The 23,141-nt window shown below is 55.7% G+C and overlaps 1 protein-coding gene across 1 annotated transcript; it reads left to right on the top strand.

Annotated features, from left to right (window-relative positions):
* Positions 1-10,838: 10,838 nt before the first annotated feature.
* On the top strand, positions 10,839-20,370 carry CCDC9B (coiled-coil domain containing 9B). The gene is made up of 11 exons (XM_025390592.1): positions 10,839-10,992; positions 11,788-11,898; positions 12,188-12,295; positions 12,919-13,074; positions 13,162-13,287; positions 13,917-14,086; positions 14,388-14,446; positions 15,029-15,082; positions 15,174-15,264; positions 16,013-16,055; positions 16,139-20,370. Exons 1-11 carry the CDS (start codon positions 10,849-10,851, stop codon positions 16,679-16,681), a joined length of 1,605 nt encoding a protein of 534 aa, XP_025246377.1. The 5' UTR covers positions 10,839-10,848; the 3' UTR covers positions 16,682-20,370.
* The last annotated feature ends 2,771 nt before the right edge of the window (positions 20,371-23,141 follow it).

Raw genomic sequence — 23,141 nt, 5'->3', positions numbered from 1 at the left:
GGGGAGCCTGGGGAACAAGCCGTTACCAGACTGGTATGGTAATGAGATGCCACAGAATCCAGGCAGAAGTCGCCAATGCTGGCAAGGCTGTTTACACCAGGGACTGGCTCTGAACATTTGTAGAGCTCCTACTGAATGCCAGGCCAGGCATGCGGTACTTCACATGCATTAGTAACCCAATGACTCCTACAAGATAGATAGGATGATTACCTCCTTTCAGCAGGTGGAGGAAGAAATAGTGACCCTAGTGGAGGACCTGGTGGAATCTTTGCCTTGGGCGCCAAGCCCCAGGCATGAATTGTCAGATGTGCTGCCCAGCCCAGGGAGCTAGCCTGAGAATGGAAATTAGACACAGAACAGGGAACTTTTGGGATGGATCTAGGCAGGTGGGGAGGGAGCCCAGGCTGCCAGCTTGCTCTGCACTCCGAAAGCCCCTTGTAGTCTGGTCTGCACTGACCCCTGTGGCCTCTGATGCCTGCCACAACCTCTTGCTTGGCGTGCTTTAGCCATGGTGGCCTTCCTTAGTCTCCTGCAGGCAGACCTGGTGCCCTTGCTCATCTCTCCTGTCTCCCTGGATCCTTGCTCTTAATGTCTCTTACTCCCAGTGGGGATTCGGCTCCTCAGAGGCAGGGGCTATGGTGACTTCCTTCCTTCCCTCCTTCCCTCCTTCCCTCCTCCTCCTCCTCTCCACTACCTCCTCCTCCTCCGCCACCTCCTCCTCCGCTCTTTCTTTCTCTTTCTTTCTTTTCTTTCTGAGACAGAGTCTCGCCGTGTCATCCAGGCTGGAGTGTAGTTGTGCGATCTCAGCTCACTGCGTCCTGGGTTCAAGCGATTCTCCTGCCTCAGCTATCTGAGGAGCTGGAATTGCAGGCGCCCACCACCACTCCCGGCTAACTTTTGTATTTTTAGTAGAGATGGGGTTTCACCATGTTAGCCCAGCTAGTCTCAAACTCCTGACCTCAGGTGATCCACCCACCTCGACCTCCCAAAGTGTCGGGATTACAGGTGTGAGCCACAACGCCCGGCCTGTGGTGGCTTTCTTAGTCATCGTTATATCCCCTCAATTAGAGCAGTAACAGAACCACCATCAGGATACAATTTGGAAAATGGAGAGGAGGAAAAGTGTGATCCTCCTTTATCTCCATGGTGGGCAGGAAAGTTTTTGTGTGCCAGGTTCTCTTTTTTTTTTTTTTTTTTTGAGACGGAGTCTCGCTTTGTCGCCCAGGCTGGAGTGCAGTGGCCGGATCTCAGCTCACTGCAAGCTCCACCTCCCGGGTTCACGCCATTCTCCGGCCTCAGCCTCCCGAGTAGCTGGGACTACAGGCGCCCGCCACCTCGCCCGGCTAGTTTTTTGTATTTCTTAATAGAGATGGGGTTTCACCGTGTTAGCCAGGATGGTCTCGATCTCCTGACCTCGTGATCCGCCCGTCTCGGCCTCCCAAAGTGCTGGGATTACAGGCTTGAGCCACCGCGCCCGGCCGCCAGGTTCTCTTACAGTATCAGTTATCTCATATCAGCTCTTGGAGGTAACAGTTATGATCTTCCCCTCTTTTATGGATTAAAGCATGCCAGGGTTCAGAGACATTAAGAAATCTGCTTGAGGTCACCCACCAAGTGTGTAGTTAGTCCCAGCTGTGGACTATTTGAGTCTAGAGCCCGGGCCCTTTCTTCACCTTAGGTAATCTCTCCTTTTAGGAATGCTCTTCTGAAAAATTCCAGCCTGCTTTGCTAACATTGTTGGTCAAAGGACTTTGGTTTATGACTAGGTGGAAGGTTATTAGTCCCTTTTGCACACATTTGCTGTGGGTCTATGGGCAACCAGGACAGGGTGAGCTACTGGGGAGGGGCAGAAGTCCCAGGGGAGGTTGACAAAGGTGTGGTGCCTGCCAGGCTCCGACCCACGCTGTGTGAATGTTACCAACTGCATCCACCACTCACCGCGCTCACCGCGCTCACCGCCCTCACCAGCCCTCTAAGCCTTATTCTGGGCCGGGCGCGGTGGCTCAAGCCTGTAATCCCAGCACTTTGGGAGGCCGAGACGGGCGGATCACGAGGTCAGGAGATCGAGACCATCCTGGCTAACCTGGTGAAACCCCGTCTCTACTAAAAAATACAAAAAACTAGCCGGGCGAGGTGGCGGGCGCCTGTAGTCCCAGCTACTCGGGAGGCTGAGGGAGGAGAATGGCGTGAACCCGGGAGGCGGAGCTTGAAGTGAGCTGAGATCTGGCCACTGCACTCCAGCCTGGGCGACAGAGCGAGACTCCGTCTCAAAAAAAAAAAAAAAAAAAAAATAAGCCTTATTCTGCCTCCTTTTCCCCTTCAGGGACCTTGACACTGCAACCTCTCCACCTCTGCCCTCAGCCTTTGGCAGGAAGCTGAGAGACCTGTGTCTTCACAAACCCCCAGGAGGAAAGCAGGGGCTGAGAGGAATGCATGGGGGCCCAGTGCTGTGGGTTCCAGGCTTGAGGCCTAAGTTCTCCATCTCAGGAATCAGGGTCTGAGCTCCAGTGGGTGCCAATCACAGAACCCACTACAGCAGCAGGCAGGCAGGGTAGTGAGGCCTTGGGTGGTGGCAGTAGGCCCTGCCTTGATGGGGTGGACCGAGAAGACAGGGCAGCCCCAGAAGCCCGAGTGGGCCCGGAGACCTTTGGGAAGTGAGGAGGGCACCCACAGCAGTGGTGGCATGTGGAAGATGATCTGTAGCAGGGTGTATGTGTTCATGAACTCTTCTCCTAAGATTCTGAGGGCAAGCAGGGCCTGCTCCGTGTGTGTGGCCCCGCTACCCCTCAGCAGGCACTGTGCCTTACAGATAGTAACCGCTCACCAAGTGCTTGGGCTTATTGCCTGGCTGAGAGTGATGGCACTTCCCTACTAGAAAGTCACAGAGTGGAGAAGGGAGCTCTGTGGAGCCAGAGGAGATACTTCTGGGGTGAGGGGCTGGGATCTGGAAGAGGAGACGGGAGATCAGGGAGAGAGGCTGAAGGGCATCTCCTGGGGCAGTGGAGCCCATGGGGGGGCTCTGGGAGGGTGAGGACACACAGTGAAGGCCCTCTCTGGAACCCCCAATGCCTGTCAGCAGAACCAGGAAGGCCCCTCTGCCTCCTGGGCTGCCCTGCAGGGTGGGGAGGGAGGCAGGACAGCCAGGCGCCGCTTCTTGGGTGGACAGGTTTTCCACGGTATGAGGCCAAAGGTATGTGCTGGAGAGAGTGCTGCAGGGATGGGCCACCGGCCACAGTGATTCAGAGGCAGTTGGGAGGGCCCCGCCCTAGAGACTCCTGGGCAGGTCTCTGACCTTCATCTTCAAAGAGAAGCTAATAGCATCTGCCCTGGCTAATTCACAGGTTGCAGAGCTTGAAGAGATCCAATGGCATCACCTGTGTGAGGCTCTGGCCGTGTTAGACGTTGGAGTGCAGGGTGTTACTATTATCAGTGTGAATATCAGTGGTGAGCTCTATGCCTCATCAGAGGCTCCCTTGCCCAGCCCTGGGGACCTGCCTGCGGAACACTTCCCTTGCACCCTTGGCCTTTGGTCCCTCAGAGCGTTTCACTGACAGGCCCCCAAGAGGCCCCCTCCCTGCCCCAGCCTCCTGCAGCTCCTCTTCCCCCAGGGCGCCGAGCGTCCAGGTGTTCTTAGGACCGAGGCATGTTCCAGACTCAGGACTTTCAGTGCTAAAACTGAGAGAGTTCCAGGCAAATCGGGACAATTGGTCACCGTGCTGCCCACTTGCAGGTGTCCAGGTCCGGCCTTTCAGTGCGCTTTCTCATCCTGGTTGCCCTTTCCTGCCTAGCCACCTCTAGGCTGGGTGAAAGCCCCTGAGCTACACCGCCTAAGGCCACTCCAGAGGCCCATGCCCTCTCCTCAGTGGCCTGGGCTCTCACCCTTCCCTCAGCCTCCTACTTACCCTTCTCTCCATGCCTCAAAGCCACACTGGACCTTTTCCCTGCCCCAGAGATGCCGCCTTAGACCCATGTGACAAGCCTAGAGAAGGGGTAGAGACTGTCCCACCCAGACTTCCAGCCTCTGCTGCCCAGCGGGCACCCTTCCCGGAGACATCAGGCCAGGCTGTTCCGTGCCTGACTCTGTGAGGGCCCCCAGGCCCGAGCGTTTAATGCTGCCTAGGCCGTGCCAAGACTCTGAGTCCTCCTGAAGGCTCTCCCGCTCACCTTTTCCCTGGAAAACCCTTGCCCTGCTGGGCCCAGATGCCTCCCTCCAGTATCTGGACACAGCCTCCTAACTGCCCCCAACCCTACCCCTGCCCTGTGCGACCCATCTAGACCACTCTGGCTTCAGCTTCCTAAACCACGAGGTGGCCTCAGCAGCAGCTGCTGTAAAACTCTCAGCCCCTCTGGATGACTCCAGCTCCTCAGTCTGCCTTCCTAACCTCCCTAGTCTGGTCTGTACCTTCCTAACCTCATGTCCTCTTGCAGGTAAAAGCCACTGCCACTCCCCTGCCTCCTGCGATCCTGCTATCTCCTGTGCGTTCATAGAATGCCCTCTCCTCCCATCCGCCTGCCTGAATCTTGCTCATCCCCTTGAAGCTCGTCTCCTTCTGGAAAACGCCCTGGTGGGCCTGAGCCCTGTGCTGGCTGGGCCTCAGGCCAATGCAGCCTGGTGTTGGCAGGTGCCTCTGAGGTCTTTCCCTGCTGGTTCCTACGTCGCCTTGGCCAGGTGAAGCACGCAGTAGGTGCTCTGTTCATGGCATGGTATGGGCAAGCCCCAACAGGGCAGCACTCAGCCTCTGCTTGTGGACAGCTCTGGGCTGGGGGTCAAGGTGGGGCTTCTGGGAAAACACAATGAGTCACCTTTGCACCATGAACAGATCCAGTGTTGGTGCATGGGAACAGAGCACCAACAAACAAAGGAGACCTCAGGGGCTCAGGTCCACGCCAGCGTTCACCTCCTATTGCTGGGTCTGATGCTGGAAGGTTCGGGATGCCCCAGCCCTGGGTATGTCCTGCAGAGCAGAATGAAGGAATGTGTCCTTGGTCCAGCTTTCCTTCTGCTTCTAATGGCTCAAAGGACTTCAGCCTGGGCCCCACCCTGGTCTAGCATATGTGTTCTTTCGAAAGGTGTGGCCCAGACTTTGTCCCTGGCAACTGGAGCCTGCCCAGGGCTGGTCCCTCCAGCCCCACCTCATGCAGTCTTGAGTTCTCCCCACCCAGGACCAGCCCTGGCCTGACCACACCTCAAGTCCTGGGAGCCAGGATAGCAGTTTCTTGAGATAAGAATCGCCATGGTGGGGCAGGGAGGGAGGATGGGTTTGCAGGAAGGTAATGCTGTGGTTTAAGCCACTCTCTGACCCCTTTCTATCTGGAGGTTCCCCTGCCTACTAGCTGGGCTCTCATGCAATCCAGCCTGGCTCACTGTCTTCCTCAATACTCACCCACACCCCCAGGGCTGGCTAGTGGCACCAGTGACCTCTAAGGGCTCGGCCCTCCACCAAGAAGAGTGGTTCCTGAACACTGGGGTATGATCCTAGAACCAGGCCTAGGGGGATCCAGAGGCAGGTAAAGTGCAGGGAGTACTTCCAGAAGCACCAGTGCTGGTTGGGGACAGATGGCAACCAGGGCCTGGGACTTCAGAGGGGACAAAGAGGGACAGGGAGGACTCCCTGGAGAGGGTGTGCTGGGCAGGAGACCTGAAGGGAGGTGGCTGAGGGAGTGCCTCAGGGTCTGTCCCACCAGATCACAAATGGTCTCCATAACCCAGAAGTCTTTTTTTTTTTTTTTTTTTTTTGAGACGGAGTTTTGCTCTGTAGCCCGGGCTGGAGTGCAGTGACCGGATCTCAGCTCACTGCAAGCTCCGCCTCCCGGGTTCCCGCCATTCTCCTGCCTCAGCCTCCGGAGTAGCTGGGACTACAGGCGCCCGCCACCTCGCCCGGCTAGTTTTTTGTATTTTTAGTAGAGACGGGGTTTCACCGTGTTAGCCAGGATGGTCTCGATCTCCTGACCTCGTGATCCACCCGTCTCGGCCTCCCAAAGTGCTGGGATTACAGGCTTGAGCCACCGCGCCCGGCCCATAACCCAGAAGTCTTAATGTATTCAGGCACCAGCAGGCCAGTAGCAGGCAGCCTTTGGGCCCCTCAAAGGATGCTGGAGAGGTAGTATCCAGAAGGTGGCCATCACACTTGAGGCAAGAAAGCTGTTTTGAGCCTTACTCTGGGCATACTTTGTTCCAGATATGGATGGTTACCCATGTTATTTCATTTCCTCTCCAGATGATTCTGTGAAGCAGGTACACCTCATTTTATAGATGAGGGCCAGAGCGAGAAGGGACACAGCCAGTAAGGGGTGAAGTTCATTTGGAATCCACCCACTCCCCATCCCATCTTCTGACAAAGCTGAGGGGAAGGGCAGGGGCCGGCTTGCTTATGTTTCATTGATCCAGCTGCAGGGGCAGCATTCTGGAAACAGAACGAGGTCTGAGCAGTGCGGCTCTCGTGGGTGCAGCCTCTGCCAGGTCTGTGCTCCCAGGGGCGCAGTGTCTCCGTGTGTCGTTCGGAGGGTCTTTCCTCCCCTGCAGCCCCCCTTCCCTCTTCTCCTCAGTGAGAATTCCAGCTTGCAGCCATCTCGTCCTCAGGGCTGGCCCCAGGTCTGCGCTCTGAGGACCACGAATAGGGTCCAGATACAGTCGCTTCTGGACCTCAGGGGTATCCCCTGAGCCAGCAGGTGGCCTGGGAGGGTAGGGGAGCACAGGGAAGAGCCTGTGCCTGAGGTGCTGGGACACCCAGCCCAACCCCAGGTGGAGAGAGGGAGGGCACAGAGGGAAGGATCAGCAGAACGGCGTTGGCAGGGCAGCTGGTGAAGGCGCCCTGGGCGGGAGGCCGTGCCCGGGTGTGTGGCCTCAGTGGCGTCAGACAGGCTGTGCCACCTGGGCAGAGGGCAACACCTCTTTGGGCTCCAGCTTCCTCATCAATAAAATAAGTCTTCTACAACTGGATGGTTTCTCTAGTCTGATGGAGTTGGGAGGTGGAGGTTACAGGGACTTGGGGGAGGACCTGCCCAGCAACAGAGAAAGGGAACTGCCTCCCGCACCCAGAAACAGGCTGTTGTCACTCTGCTGCCCCTTAGTGGCGACACAGAGAAACAGACACACAGTCTCATGGGGATGGCAAGCTGATCCTTCTCCATCTCTTCTGCTTCCTGCGGGCTTCTCCCCAGGACAGAGGGGGGCACTCTTAGGGCGTCTTTACCACCCACCGGCTCCCTGAGGGCTGCGTACATTCTAGGTGGATAGAAAGGCAGTCACAGCCTGTGCACAGGATACCCACAGCTATGCACGGGATGGAAAGCACAATTCACGCATGTCTTCATTCTGCAAGCCTGCAAGCGCTGATGGAGGTTCTTTAGTATGCAGGGGCACCGTGCCAGGGACTGGGGATCCAGAGGCACTTGGCATGTCATTCCTGCCCTCAGAGAACCTCTGTGTAATGGAGAGCAGACAGGTCAACCGCAGACTCTGGGGAAAGTGGGAGACTGTGGGGGCTGCTCAGAGGTATGACGTCTTGTGTGAGTAACACTGGGAAACACACAGCCAGCAGCTGCTGGTACCCCCCATATGACTGTTGGTTCGTCTTGGGCACGTACCCCTCCAGCCTGACGGACCAGAAGGCCTTCGCCCTAGGTGAGGGGAGTGTGTTCCTGCAGGCCCTTCCAGAAGAGCTGAGTGGCCATCCCATAGGTGATGAGCTTGTGCCTGTACCTTTACTCCCCTGCTGCTCTCTTGCCCCTGCCTTGTCTGGAAATGGGGGAGGTGGGTACACAGACCTTGCCTCATCCCTGTAGCCTCCTCTATCTACACATCTCCTCCCCAGACCTGGTCTGGGCCTGAGTTCTGAAGAGGCTGGAGAGCATTCGGTCTCCCTTCCCAGCAAGTGCTCCGCAGGCCTCCCAGCTCCAACACAGTGTCAGGCACGCGAAGGGAAGTTTGAGGCCTCTGGAGGCTTCTGAAGCCTCCTGAGGCTGCCCTGGAACTCAGTCCACTGTGTGGGGCAGGACGCAGAGCGGGTGGGAGAAGGAGAGAGAGTGTGTATATATGTGTGTGAGAGAGGCACAGGGCACAGAGCCTGGGTGCGTCATGGTTGCTGGGAGAGGTTGACGAGTCTGACTCAGTGGGGACATCCGGCAGGAAAGGAAGGGAGAGCGCAGTGGCATTTGCAAGCAGGATGGGAACTCTGGGGTGGTGGAGATGGGGTGTGGGGCCAGGGGTGCTGTGCGAAGGCCTGGACAGGAAGGGGGCTAAGCCTGGCGGAGCTGGGGGAGGGAGTGGGGAGGAAAGGGCACTTCTGGAGGGGTGGAGGTTGGACCTCTGGCTGCCTGGGTGGGTCTGGGAGGGGAAAGAAGGCAGCAGCGGTTTCTGCTCTGGAGACAGAGGGGACAAGTTGTGGCATCTGGGAAACTGGCCTGCTCAATCAGGGATGTGGGGAATGCAGGGGCTTCCGATTCTCACCTGAGGGCCTGGAGGTCAGGGCCTTGTAGCTGAGGAAACAGACTCCACGAATTCCTAGTCCAGAAAGACCACCCTCCTCTCAGCACCCCCAAGCCTTGAGTCCCAGAGGCTCTAGGGTGGCACTGCCAGGCAGACCCTCCCCCTCATACCAGCCTCAGCTGTATGAGGAAGATATGGGGGAGGAGCTTTCCAGAGAAGGGCTGATTCCTTTGCTGGGTTCAGAGAGGCTGAAAAAGCCAGTCTTGGAGAGCAGGGCCAGGAAGGGCCCAGACATAGGGCCTGAGGGAGGAAGGCTGTTGACCAGCTCTGAGCTGCCATGGCAAGGCCCCTGGAGGAAGGCTGGGCTTGCCATACCGAAGGGCTAGAGACCCAAACAACAGAGCCTCCTGGGAGTGGCTGTGCTTTAAAACATAGTCACGCGTCTCCTAATGACAGGGCTATGTTCTGAGAAATATGTTGTTAGGTGGTTTTGTCATTGTGTGAACACCACAGAGAGCACTTACACAAACCTAGATGGTACAGCCTACTACACACCCAGGCTGCATAGTGTAGCTATTGCTCCTAGACTACAAATCTGTACAGCAGGTTACTGTACTGCATACTGTAGGCAGCTGTAACACAATGCTAAGTGTTTACATATCTAAACATAGAAAAGATATAGTAAAACTATGGTGTACAAGGTTTAAAATGGCACACCTGTATAAGGCACTTACCATGAGTGAAGCCTACAGGACTGGAAGTTGCTCTGATGAGTCACCGAGTGAGTGAATCTGAAGGCCTAGGACATTACCATCTGCCATGATAGATTTTATAAACACTGTACACTTAGACTAAATTTATAAGAATGATTTTTTGGTCAGGCATGGTGGCTCACGCCTGTCATCCTAGTACTTTGGGAGGCCAAGGCAGGAGGATCACTTGAGTCTAGGTGTTCAAGACCAGCCTGTGCAACATAGCAAGACCCTCTCTCTACAAAAAAATTGAAAATTAGCTGCACATGGTGGCATGTGCCTGTTGTCCAAGCTACTCAGGAGGCTGAGGCAGGGGGATCCCTTGAGCCTAGGAGGTTGAGGCTGCAGTGAGCCATGATCGTGTCACTGACCTCTGGCTTGGGTGACAGAGTGAGATCCTGTCTCAAAACATGAAAAATTAAAAAAATATATTTTTCTTTCTTCAGTAATAAATTAACCTTAGCTTACTGTAACTTGTTTTACTTTATAAACTTTTTAAGTAAAAAAATTTTTTTGACTGTCTTGGTAATAACACTTAGCTTAAAACACAAACACATTGTACAGCTATACAAAAATATTTTCTCTTTATATCCTTATTCTGTAAGTTTTTTGGCTATTTTGAAACTTTTTCTTTTTTTAACTTTTTAAACTTTTTTCTTAAAAACGAACACACATACATTAGCCTAGGCCTACACAGGGTCAAAATAATCAACACCACTGTCTTCCACCCTACATCTTGTCCCACTGGAAGGTCTTCAGGGGCATTAACAGGCTTGCAGCTGTCATCTCCTATGACAAGAATGCCTTCTTCTGGAATTTCTCCTGAAGGACCTGCCTGAGGTGGTTTAACAGTACACTTTTTTGTTGTTGCTGTAAGTAGAAGAAATACACTCTAAAATAATGATAAAAAGTATAGTATAGTAAATACATAAGCCGGTAACATAATTGTTAATTATCATTATCAGGTATTCTGTACTGCGCATACTTGTATGTGCCATACTTTTGTACGACTGGCATGCCGTAGGTCTGTTTACACCAGCATCGCCATAAGCACATGAGTAGTGCCCTGTGCTATTATGTTATGATGGCTACAATGTCACTAAGCCATAGGAATTTTTAGCTCCATTATAATCTTATGGGACCACCATTATATATGTGATCCATTGTTGAGTGAAATGTCACTATATGGTGCATGACTGCACAGAGAAGACAATGTCCAACCTAAAAGAACGAATGACTAGTGTTGTCATTTTAGGGATGTGGTAGTACTTGGTGGTCCAGGGGAGGTGAGCTTCTTGATCCCTTTGAATTACTTAAACCAAGGCTGATGAGGAGAAGGAGCAGGAGAGGGGAGCATTTGTGTGCTGTAGGCCTTTTCTACTCATGGGAGGCACAGAGGCCTACGCTGGCTGCCCGTCTTGTCTGCAGGCAGGCCCAGGCTAGGGTCCTGCTAGGGCCCAGGCAGCCAGGCCTTCTGTGTGGGCTTGACCCACCAGGGAGAAGTCCCTACCAGTCTGTCTGGGGACGCTGGGGCGGGGCAGGGAGAGGTGCTAGACAGGACCAGCCAGCTGCCAGTGCCCTGGTCCTCGCCCTCTGAGAGTGGAAGGGTGGGGGTGGCGGCCCGACGTTCCTGGCTGGGAGCCCAGAGGAGTCTTTTGTAATCACAACATGATCTCGTGTGCTGAACAGCGAAGCCGGCAGGGAGAGGCCGGCAGAGGCCCGGCTCCGGTGGCTCCAGCTTTCCTCCCACTCTGGCTCCCCAGGGGCTGCTCTGGAATTCTCTCGGTGCCCGCCGTTGCCATGCACTCGGCTGTGAGTGGCAGTCTGCCTTTGGCAGGGGGCTTCTTGGGACTGGGAGGGGGCCGGGATACCAGGCAGCCACCCTTTGGGGGCAGCTGGGGACAGCTGGGGCTGGGAGAAAGAGGGCTGTGACTAGATGGGTCACAACAGAGACCCTGCATCCAGACAGAGAGGAACCTGGAATCTTGATGCAGAGACATGGCTTGCCCAGGGTGACTCCCGGGCTGGGGCCGCCAGGGGAGCTGACTCTCTCCGCCCCGACTACCAGCAGCTTTCGGCCTGGAGAGGCTGGGCCCGTGGGAGCGGCTCTTTCCTCCAGGCTGGGCACAGGCCTGGGTGTGGGGTCCAGGGCCTGAGAGCCCAGGACGGAGCCAGGGCCTCTCCTTTTTCTCTGGTTGTGGATCTGGGAGTCAAAGAGCTCCCCCCTCGACCTCCCGAATCCCCTGGCAGCTTCCCAGTCACGGCAGGTTCCGCTGCCAGAGCCATTTATAACTCCCATTCCAGGCTCTGCTCAGCAGTGAAGCTCCCTGGAGAGCTGGGGGAGGGGCAGCCCAGTGCTGGGAGCTGTGGCTTGGGGTATGAGGCCCTGACCTGAGCCCCCCGAGGAGGCAGGGACAGGCAGACAGGCCTAGCTGGAATGGGGGCTTGGGACCTTCTTTGGGCCATCTCCCCGAGCAATCCCCTTCCTTCCTGGGTGACCTTAGCTGTGGGTCTGGGATCTGTTCCTTGGGTGGTAAAAATGTGAAAGCTGGGGACTGGTGAGAGGGGGACGCGGAAGTCAGGAGCTTGGGTTCCCTGCCTCTGCAGGGGCCTGCCAGAGCTGAGTCCCCCATGAGCAGGCAGGAGAAGGACGCGGAGCTGGATCGGAGGATAGTTGCCCTGCGCAAGAAGAACCAGGCCTTGCTCCGCAGGTACCAGGTGAGTGGGCTGCCACAGGGCCGGGAGGACCCGCTTGGCTGCCACTCCCTGGTTGCTGCACACGTGATGGTCTCTCCCTGCAGGCTCAGGAATGCACCTCTGGGGCTGGGGCCAGGGGTAGGGTGGGTATGGTCCCTCTTAGAGGCTTGGTCAGGGTCCTGGGGATGTGTGATGTGGCGCCTCTGCCCCCTGGTGTCCCACTGGTGTCTCTCCGTGTAGGCCTGTCAGCGTCTGTGTCTCTGTGCACCTGGGGGGCCATGGCGTGTGCTGACCCCGGGCCCTCCCACAGGAGATCCAGGAGGACCGTCGGCAGGCAGAGCAGGGGGGCATGGCTGTGACCACACCAGCACTCCTCCGGCCCGATGGCCTCACCGTTACCATCAGCCAAGTTCCCGGTGTAAGCCTCACCCTGGGAGACAGGGCTCGTAGCAAGGAGGTGGAGGCCCAGACCATGTCAGGGGAAGACAGCTGCCTCTGTTCCCCTCTTCTACTAACTGTTCCGGGGTGCATCCGTCAGCTCCCAACCTCCTGCAGTAGAACCACTGCTGTCCCCACCGAAGGGCCACAGCTGAAAGCTCCCCTACGCCCAGTAGAAGCCTCCTTATACCTTTTCCAGTCCACAGCCCTGCGCCTACGCCACAAAGCACAGGCCCCTCAGCACACGCCACTCCTAAACCTCAAGCCCCAGGGGCTAAAACCCTGCAGGAAGTGGGGGACAGAGAAGTTGGGGCTGAATGCCAGGAGCAGTGTCTGAGGGACAGAGACCCATTGTCTGAGTGCTCTGGGTTTCCCAGCTCAGAGATGACGGGGGCCACTGTGGCATCTTGGGCCTCTGGGTGGCCCTGGGCCCTGGATAACCTCATGCCATTGGCATGTGAACAGCCTGTGGGAGTCAGCTCCTCTGTGGGGAATGCAGGGAGGGCTGGGGTTGGAACCCAGGCCTGGGGAACCACCGAGAGGACCCAGCACCCAGGTCCTGCCCAGCACTGCTCATGTGGCCTGAGGGTCTTCGTTCTGCAGGAAAAGCGGGTGGTTAGCAGGAACTGGGCAAGGGGCACCTGTGGACCCGGAGTGACCAACGAGATGCTTGAGGATGAGGATGCTGAGGACCACGGGGGTACTTTCTGCTTAGGGGAGCTGGTGGAGCTGGCTGTGACCATGGAGAACAAAGCAGAGGTGAGCAGGGTGGGTGGGGAGTGCAGGCATCGGTGGGCAGCCTCTTCTTCCCTGACTCTGCTGCACTGCCCATCTTCATCCTCCCAGGCCAAACGGATTGTAAGTGAAAAGCCCATCAGAGCAAGGAACCAAGGCACAGAGGGGTCACCTGGAGGGCGTGTGACCCGGAGCCCCCCCATGCAGGTGGCCATCAGCTTGGATTCTGCACGGAAGGTGCGCCTTCAAGAGGGGATGGGGACATGGATCTGAAGGTCCTCACTTAGGGGAGGTAGAGAAGCTGAGTCAGATATGTCCTTCATCTGCAGGGACGTGGCTGAGGGAGCACCTGCAGGAGTTCCTGCTCCTCCTTCCTTTCTCTGGCCAGTCTCTGCTTTGGGTGGGCCTTGAAGTGGGAGACAGTTTAAGCCAGAGATGTGATCCAGCCCCCTCCCCTATCTAGCCCTGCTGGTGGCACGGGAGTGGAGGAGGGGCCAGAGGGTGGAGTTGACTGGCCAAGTGCCAGGTGTGACCTCTAGGTGGCAGCAGCCCCTAGTCCTTGCCCTTGCTCACAGCCTCCAGGGCCCCTCCCACTCTGGCTCGTCTACATATCCCTGCAACAACCCTGTGGGTTGGTGCTCTGGAGATCCCTATTTTACAGATGAGGAAATGAGACACAGAGAGGTTAAATTACTTGCCTAAAACACACAACAAGTGGATGGAAGCCATTTCCATGGGAGAGCTGGAACACATCTAATTTTTAGCTGGAGATGTGGAAACCTTGAGAGGAAGCACCTGAGTCTCCAGACCCCACCCCAAGCCTCTTCCTGCTTCTCCCTTTCGCTCTGAGTGTCTTCTCCCTGCAGGGTGCTTGGGAGCCCCGGAGCCGGCCGGTGGGGGAGCCCCCAGAGGCGGGCTGGGACTACGCCCAGTGGAAGCAGGAGCGGGAGCAGATCGACCTAGCCCGCCTCGCCCGGCACAGAGACGCACAGGGTGACTGGCGCCGCCCGTGGGACCTGGACAAGGCCAAGCCCACGTGGGTGGCTGGGTTGGGCAGCTTGCTGGGCTGGTGATCCCGTGGTGTGGGGTGGAGCTGGCTGCGGGCACTGCTGGGAGGGCTGCAGGGACTCTCCTCGGGGTGGAGAGGACCTTGCTGGGCTCTCTGGTCGGGCCCAGAGTTCAAGGCTCTGTGTGCACACTGGGTCTCCCATCTTTCTTGGGCCCACCATCTCCCTGCTGCCTTCAATTCTGGGCCTGGGCTTGGGGGAGAGGGGTGTCAGGGTGGGGCCCACAGCGGCTTCTGTGCACCAGCAATCTGACTCCATCTGTCTACACAGGCTACAGGACTGCAGCCAGCTGAGGGGAGAAGGCCCAGCCAGGGCAGGCAGCAGAAGGGGTGAGCTCACACCTACCTCATCTCTCCCCTCCTTGGCTTTGTTTATCTTTCACCCCCTTGTCCTCTCTTTCCTCTGTCTCTTAGTTTCTTACTTATTTTCAGAGCTGAAAGGAAGCATTGGAGAACATCTTCCTTCCTCTCCCTCACTGTCAGAGGAGGGCACCAAGAACTCCCATCCTCCCCTCTGAGCCCACAGCTCTTGTCCAGGTTCTGACCAGGAGGCCCCAGAAGGAGGCTCAGTGGAAGCCTGCCCAGGGGTCTCTTCGAGGCGCTGGTCCCTAATGGGTGAAAGTCCTAGTGGTCCTTCCCCAGACACACTGTAGAAACAACTGTGGATTGCTGGTCCCCTTGTTTTATATGTAAAGAAGCTGTGGCCTGAGAGTTGAGGCCAGACACCTAGCCACAGAGTGGCAAAGCTAGCACAGGACCCGACTCTCCTGACCCCCAGGCAAGGGCGCTTTTGGGGAGGCAAAACCCACGACTGGCCCCGAGGACTGACAGCTTCCTGAGGCTGGAAGGACCAGTGTTCCTGTTTTGGATCCTTTGTCACCCCACCTTTCCCCACTTTTTTGTCCCCGTCAGGTCCCAGGAGCCACCGGAAACTACAGCCCCCACCATTGCTCCCTGATGGAAAAGGTGAGTTGGAGAGGAGGAGGGGCCGGGTCTCGAGACGGAGCTGGCTGCTATGGGCCTCTTCTCTCCTTGGCTTGTGAACCATCTCTTGCAGGTCGGGGCGGGCAAGCCAGCAGACCCTCGGTGGCACCAGCCACAGGCAGCAAAGCCCGGGGCAAGGAGAGGCTGACTGGCAGGGCCCGAAGGTAACAGGTGGCAGGGGACAAAATCAAGATGGGCATCTGGACCAATTTTCTGGACCAGTACAGGCCCAGGTGCCAGCTCCATCCCTGGGGCCCCTGCCTCCTGGCTGACTGCAGCCTGGCGAGAGGTTAATGAGATGCTGGGAGAGGCCATTAGCAGAGGCTGCAGTGAGAGCCTGGGGCCTGGGGAGGCTGGTGGTAATTACAGCAGCTCCCTTCCCGTGGGAAGTGAGGTATGCCTTTCCCAGGCATTGCAGGCAGGGACATGCCTGGAGTCCCCACAGAACTCAAGGTGCTGCAAGCTTGGCCATAAACATATCCTTGGGGGACCCAGGATAGGCCCAGAGTGCGTGGCATTCAGAGGAAATAGTTGGATTTAGGGAACAAGGTCAGGCTTGGGAGGGGGAAGCATCCTGGAGCCACATTCTAGCTCTGATCCCAGTCTGAGACCCTTGGGCTTTGGCTTCTCCCAGGGATTTCTTTGGCAAGGAGATGGAGGCCCAGAGGAGGTGGAGGCCCCTCCTCTCTGGTCCTGCCATGGCTGCTCCTCTCTGCTGAGAGCTGTGGGGCTCTAGGGAGAGTCTGGATCACCCCTGGGATTTCTCCACTGCTCAATGTGAGGACTAAACCGTGAGGTCCCAGCTCAGCCTTCCTCACTGGCTCTCAACTCCACCCCACCCCTCTATTCAGGCAGGGGGCATGGCTCTGGAGTGAAGTGGGGTGGGGCGTGCCATGAGCTGTGTTTCCACAGGTGGGATATGAAGGAAGACAAGGAGGAACTGGAGAGTCAGGAGGTAGGTACTTGGGTATAGGATGGGGCAGGCTGGGGACGCAAGCCGTGGATTCATCAGCCACTGGGGCTGTTCTCTTGTTTCAGGGAAGCCAAAGCACCAGAGAGACTCCCAGTGAGGAGGAGCAAGCACAGAAGCAGAGCGGGATGGAGCAGGGCCTACTGGGGAGCGCCCCTGCAGCCAGCCCAGCCCTGGCATCCCCAGAGGGGCCAAAGGGGGAGTCAGTGGCTTCCACAGCCAGCTCAGTCCCCTGCTCTCCACAGGAGCCTGACTTGGCTCCTCTTGACCTCTCTCTAGGAGGGGCTGGCATCCCTGGGCCTAGGGAGAGCACGTGTGTGCTCAGTCTGAGGCCTGGGGCCCAGGAGAGCCCTGTGTCTTGGCCAGAGGGCTCTGAGCAGCAGCCCCTGGGGTGGAACGATCACCAGACTGAGCTGGAAGTCCAGACTTGCCCTGAGCCACAGAGAGGAGCAGGGCTCCCAGAGCCCAGAGAAGACAGGTCTGGCAAGGCTGGGGCCCAGCAAGGCCTGGCCCTGAGAAGCCGGCCCCCCAGAGGAGGCAGCCAAGGGCCGAGAGGCACAGCAGGTATGAGGCGCAGGACAGGGCGCCCTGGCCCTGCAGGAAGATGCTGAACACAGCTCTTGGGAGCTGGGGCACCCCGGGGGAGAGGAAGAGGGAAGCACTCCGTTAAGAGCCCTCCGCATGACGGCCATGTGGTTGCTGGTGGCTTGTGCCATTGTCACTGAGCAGTGTGGCAAACTCTCCAGCACGGCGACCGTGTGAGGGCAAGGAGTGGCCTCCCTGCACCTCACATGCTCATCCCCGTGCACATGTGGGTTTTCACACACGGGCACAGCCCCTGGTCTATTCCCCTGGCATCTGAGGCTGGTGCACCCTGACCTAGGCCTACTGCTGCCCAGGCCACAAGCCCTCTCCACTATGACGAGAGAACAAGGCTTGGTGGCACCCAGCACCTGGCTCTCCTGGCTCCCCTGGCTCCCTGTCACCCCTCAGGGCCTGGCCTCCCTCTCCAGCTGCAGGCTTTCACCTCTTGCCTCGGCTGGATTCCCCCAGTCCCAGATTCCCAGGATGCCCAACCAGAGGAATCCCAGTAGCCACGTGCCAGTCTCCTGCCTCTCCTGAGTGGTGGCTGAGGCCTGGAGGAGGGGAGGCCACACAGCTGGCAGGGTCTGGCCTGGGCAAAGAAGAGTAGTGCTCACGTCTTCTCAGTGAAAAGGAGGATCTCTGGAAAGTCCTCCTCTCTGAAATGGGGTGGGATGGGGAGGGACAACCTCCTCCCCCACTGCAGGATGGGAGAGCTTACTCCCAGGCCGCCACACCCAGGTCAGACACCACGTGCACCCTGAATGGAGGCAAGGGCCTGGCCCTGCAGCTCAGGGTCATTTCCTGCCCTCTCCACTTCCTCTTTCCCCACCGCCCTGCACTAGCACCAGGGCCAGGCCAAGGCAAGAATCAGACAGGGACTCCACAGACAGAGAAACAACTTCCAGCTAAGTATGACATCAGGACTTGTCTTTCCTACAAAGCCTCCATCCCCACCCCTCCCCTGAGGCCCACGTCTGCTGAATTATCCGGACTCCGCACAAGCTGTGGCTTCCTCTCAGTTCAACAAACATTTCCTGAGCACCCACTACCAGTAATCCAGCCGGTAGGCGACGGAGACTGCCAGCAGGAGGGAGGGAAGAAAGCCAGTCATCCGGCAGAGCTGGGCTGTTCTGGGCCATAGGTGCCCTACAGGGCTGGGGGCAGGATGGCAGTAGGAGCTCCAGGGGACCCTCCCACCTCTGCTTGGCACAAGCAGGTGCCCTTCTTTCTTGTTATGTGTGCCTTCTGCTCCTGAGCCCTGGTGTGGACCTCACCGCATGGTCCCCTCTGCCCCCTCCTCTCTGGTCCTGCCATGGCTGCTGTTCTCTGCTGAAGGCTGTGGGGCTCTAGGGAGAGTCTGGACCACCCTGGGATTTCTCCACTGCCCAATGTGAGGACTAAACTGTGGGGTCCCAGCTCAGCCTTCCTCACTAGCTCTCAACTGTACCTCACCCCTCTATTCAGGAAGGTGAGGGGTGTCTCTTTAGCAGATGAGACTGTTTTGAGAAGTGTCTCTCATATTTTAACTGAAGAGTCATGCAGATTCTAATGGTCTGGGGAGGGTCTGAGAGTTCGTCTTTTTTTTTTTTTTAAGTTAGGGTCTTGCTGTATCACCTAGGCCAGAGTGCAGTGGCGCAATCAGGGCTCACTGCAGCCTCGAACCCTGCAGGCTCAGGCGATCTTCTCACCTCAGCCTCCTGAGTAGCTGGGACTACAGGCGTGCCACCATGCCTGGCTAATTTTTGTATTTTTTGTAGAGGCAGGGTTTCACCATGTTGCCCAGGCTGGTCTCCAACTCCTGGGCTCAAGTGATCTGCTCGCCTTGGCCTCCTAAACTGCTGGGATCACAGGCATGAGCCACCACCCCTGGCCAAGAATTCATATTTCTAAGAGGCTTCAGGTGAAGCCCATGCTGGTTCTTGGACCATGCTTTTGAGTAGTCAAGGGCTTGGACTAGAATATATGAAGGGCTGGGAGTGAAGACAGACTCTAGACTCTGAAGGTTGGTGGCTGGCCATGTAGGGGATGGGAGAGTGCTAGCCCTGTCAGGTGGTGGGGGCTTCCTGGCTTCAGAGTTGGGTGGGAGACTTGGGGAAGATGCTTTGGAAGGCAGTGAGTGGGTGGTGTCAACTTCTGGTAGTGCAGTGGGAGAGCTGGTCAGGGATGGGATGGGATGGAGTGAAGGGGGTAGAGGCATTTGGTATGGGGTTGATCAGAGGAATTTTGGAAAGGCTTGGAAACATTCCTATATATGTGAGACACACCTATGCCAGGGCGAAGACTCCAAGCTCAAGTTTTTCTCTTGCCTTCTAGTCACAAGAACATGGCTTTGGAGTGTGACACTGGCCTAGGGATCCGTGACTCCCAAAGGATGGGGCCAGGGGTAGAGGAGGTTCAGGCAAAGACCTTGGATTTTGGAGACATCAGGCAGATGTCTCCAAAAACGATTGTGATCAAGAATCTGAATTATAAGATTCACAATCTGCTCCCCAACCCAGTGCTGCCAACTGTACAGCTGCACCTCCACAAAGGGGCATACGCCAGGCTCGTCTGACCCTGGGATGAGGATGTAGGAAGCAGGCAGAGCTCCGGTTCAGCCCTCACAACGGGACTGAAGCAGGAGGGAAGGCTGGGCAGAAGGGCTGTGGGGAAGTAGGGCTTGTCTCCGTGGAGTGACATCTAGAAGGATGTTAGGAGGAGGGGTGTCACAGGAGTTATAGGCATTGGAGGGAACAGAGACTGGCGCAGGACCTCTTCATTGCAGGAAGATGGTAGTGCAGGCAGGTAACATTGAGCTCTTCTCAATAAAGGAGAGCTCTTCTTCAAGATAAGGAAAGTGGTAGTTATGGTGGTAACCCCCAGCTATCTGTCCAGATGGGTGCCACCCCTCCTGCTCTAGGATGGAAGCAGCCATGGAGCAGGAGGGAGGCGCAAGAAGACACCCCTCCACAGACCGTGGCATCATGGGAAGCTGGTTCTACCTCTTCCTGGCTCCTTTGTTTAAAGGCCTGGCTGGGAGCCTTCGTTTTGGGTGCCTTTCTCTTCTCCAACCAACAGACAAGACTACTCTTCAAAGGTGGAGGGTCTTCATGAAACACAGCTGCCAGGAACCCAGGCATAGGGCTGGGGGCCTGGAAAAAGGAGGGCACACAGGAGGAGGGGAAGAGCCAGTAGGGAGATGCTGGCTTTACCTAAGGTCTCGAAACAAGCAGGGCAGAATAGGCAGAGGCCTCTCCATCCCAGGCCCATTCTTGACAGATGGCGGGAGGGAAATGCAATAGACCAGCCTGCAAGAAAGACATGTGTTTTGATGACAGGCAGCGTGGCCGGGTGGAACAAGCACAGGCCTTGGAATCCGATGGACTGAATCAGAACCCTAGGTCTGCCATCTGTCAGCCAGGTGACCTGGGTCAATTTTTAGCCTCTAAAAGCCTCAGTCTCCTTATCTGCAAAATGAGGCTTGCGATACCTAGTTTGAAGGGTTGCTGAGAAAATTAAAGATAAGAGTATCCAAAATAGTCTATGGCCATACCACCCTGAATGCGCCCGATCTCGTAAGCTAAGCAGGGTCGGGCCTGGTTAGTACTTGGATGGGAAGAGTATGGAAAATATACCTGCCCGCAGGTGGAGTTGGACTCTTTCTTAACAGTCGCCTGGCACACAGAAGGCACTCAGTGAATATTTGTTGAATAAATGAAGTAGCGATTTGGTGTGATCTCTGTGTTCTTTGTTTTCTACCTTTTTTTTACATTCTCTTCTAGCCTCATCTTTGCTGGGTGTGGGGGTGGGGGGCGGTCAATGCACTTTCAGGGAAACAAGGAATGGTCTGTAAAGCTTATCCGGCCCACCAGGCGAGCTTCCTTCAGTCCTATGGGGGGGTCCGGTGGAGTCGCAGCCTCGAGCAGTGCCCCTGCTTTACCAGTCAGTGTTCCTTGACCTCCCTCACTGGCTCCATCACACTTACCCCCCTTCACCCTGCACGCTGTGCTGCGCTGGAGGCTCACAGGGGTTTCTCCTCTCTTCTGTCTACCTCAGTAGCAATCTCACACACTCACACCACAGTGTTTTGCTTATTTTCCCCAGAAACAAACCCCCTTGAGGAGTTTGCTCTGTGTCCCAGAGTTGTTTTGTCACCCAAAGGAGCAGCATGACTAGAGTTTGCTAAGGTCAAGGGACAGGCACTGGGGATCCTTGGAAGCAGGAGAGCCTAGCTATCTAACAAGGCACAAGTTTGGAATGTTGGACCACCAGTCAACTCCAGCCCCAACCCTGTCAGGGACAAGAACAACAGGAAAAGATCGCACTAACCCCCCAAAAGAACAAGGGACTGTCAAAAATCCTAATACGGCCGTATTTTCTTATTTTAGGGACTAAATCAAGGGGAGGGGCCGAGGGAACAGGAGAACTAAAGACACCACGTCACTTCTGTCTCAAGTCACTTATCCATGTCCACACACCCCACACACATCTCTTTCTGAGCAAGGGTTATCAGGGCTCATGAGGAAGGGCTGACAGTGGTTGACCACAACCCCACCAAAGGGGGAGAACTCAAGGCTGGGAGAGGGAACGAGAGCAGCCAGCAGAAAGCATGGACTGCAGCTGCTTTCTCTCAAGTCTGCTGGGCCTTACGTCACAGCTGCTCATTAAGCACCCACTTGACGCCGGGGAAGTGAAATAGCACAGACCTGGCACCAGAGAGAACAAATGTGGCACCCAGTGCTCCTTTTAAGGACTGGCTCAAGCAGCAGCAGGCCTCAGGGCAGGAGGTGAGGCAAACACAGCAGTACCTTCGCGGGAGAGGGACGGACTCACTCAGGGCTGCCTTTTTAACAAGCTCTCCAGGGCAAGTTCTGCGGCAACTGTCAAAAATAATGGACAATGCAGCCTTTTTCCCTTCTCTTACAAGCACTAGGGACACTGTTTCCTCTTCCCCCAGCAGGGCAGCTGGCTTTAACCGAGAGAAAGGGTCAAAAGGCACCTCGATGACCATCTGTCAAAACAGAAATACCCTACCCCTAAGTTACAGCATCAGAGGAAAAGGCTGGGCCAGTGGTTCTGACTTCAGTGTGTATCAGCATCACCTGGAAGGCTGGTTAAAACAGAATGCTGGGCTTCGCTTTCTGAATTTCTTCTTCAGTTGGTCTGGGATGTGGCCTAAGCTGTCATTATTCTAACAAACATTCCTGGGTGACGCTGATGCTGCTAGTCTGGGCACACTGGTGTAATGTTTACCACCTACCCCCTTCACATTTCTTTCTGTGCAGCATCATATTGCCCAAGGGACAGACATTCCCTTGAAAATATATTACTTCATGTGTACACATTGTACTTTTATTCCCAAGATCTCAAAGCCCTTTCATATCTATAACCTCCATTTGCTCTCAGGAATTCCCATTTATTTAGCAGAAAAGAGAGAGGTCAAAGGCCTTAACTAACGCCATTGTTGAGTCCCCAGGCTTCCCATCTTCCAGTTCAGGGTCCCTCCCAAGAACACACAGTCTCCCTGCCCAGGGCCTTGTGATGCTGTGAGCTGTCTACACCTCTAAGCCTGGCTGCCGTGACTCTACACCACCCAGGCTACCAGCAGGGAGCTGAGGGAGCAGGTGGGTCTCCAGACACAATTGTGGGGAGACCTCTAACGACTCTGAACACTGAGGTAGCAGAGAAAGGTATATGTATTTCAAAGGAAATCCTTGGTAATCAATGCAATTGCTTTTTTGTGGACAAGTTGGTTTTCGGAGTTTTGAGGTTCACTTAGAACACTGTAGACACCAAATAAAGATCTAAACTAAACTAAAATTCTCGAATTAAAGGTAATGGTTCATGGAAAACATCCCTGCGGATATTAGCTAAAATCTTACTGCTATTTAACTGATAAGCTATTGCAAAAACAGAATACTGAAGAAAACAGGGTAGTTTGACAAGGGGAGACTTGCAGGCATGACTGTAAATTCCTTGTGGATAATTTTCTGGTCCTTTAGTGGTAGCTTAACAAAGGTTTATAGAATTGAATGAGGCACAGGATCCACTGAGGAGCACTGACTAGGTGGCTCCCATGCAGGGTGTTTCTGCACTCAGGGTGGAAAGCCTGGTAGAGTCTAGGTGAGTGGGAAAGAGAAGTTTGTTTGTTTGCTTTTTCAATTAGCTACTGGAGGGGACAAAAAGCATAACACAGGCTTTCTGGCAGCAGAAAATCACAGGCTATGTCAGCAAGTAAAACAGAGGTAAGCAAAAAACTGTCGACAGAGCAGGCATGTTTATAGCTTAACATTAGGCTGCAGGGCTGGCATCTAGGAGACAATGAACGGGTCATATATCCTACGGCATGTCCATTAAGCACCATATGGAATACCACTGTGGACTTCCGGCACCCGGAAAGAACAGGAAGGCCAAGGCTGAGTCCTTCGACTTGGAAATAAAAAAACTGAGGCCAGAGAGATCAGTGCAGCTACAATTTGCAAGGGTTTTCTTTAGCAACCCACCTTC

The sequence above is a fragment of the Theropithecus gelada genome, chromosome 7a, assembly GCF_003255815.1.
Source record: "Theropithecus gelada isolate Dixy chromosome 7a, Tgel_1.0, whole genome shotgun sequence".
Lineage (NCBI taxonomy): Eukaryota > Metazoa > Chordata > Mammalia > Primates > Cercopithecidae > Theropithecus > Theropithecus gelada.
This window is presented reverse-complemented; position numbering and strand designations above follow the sequence as displayed.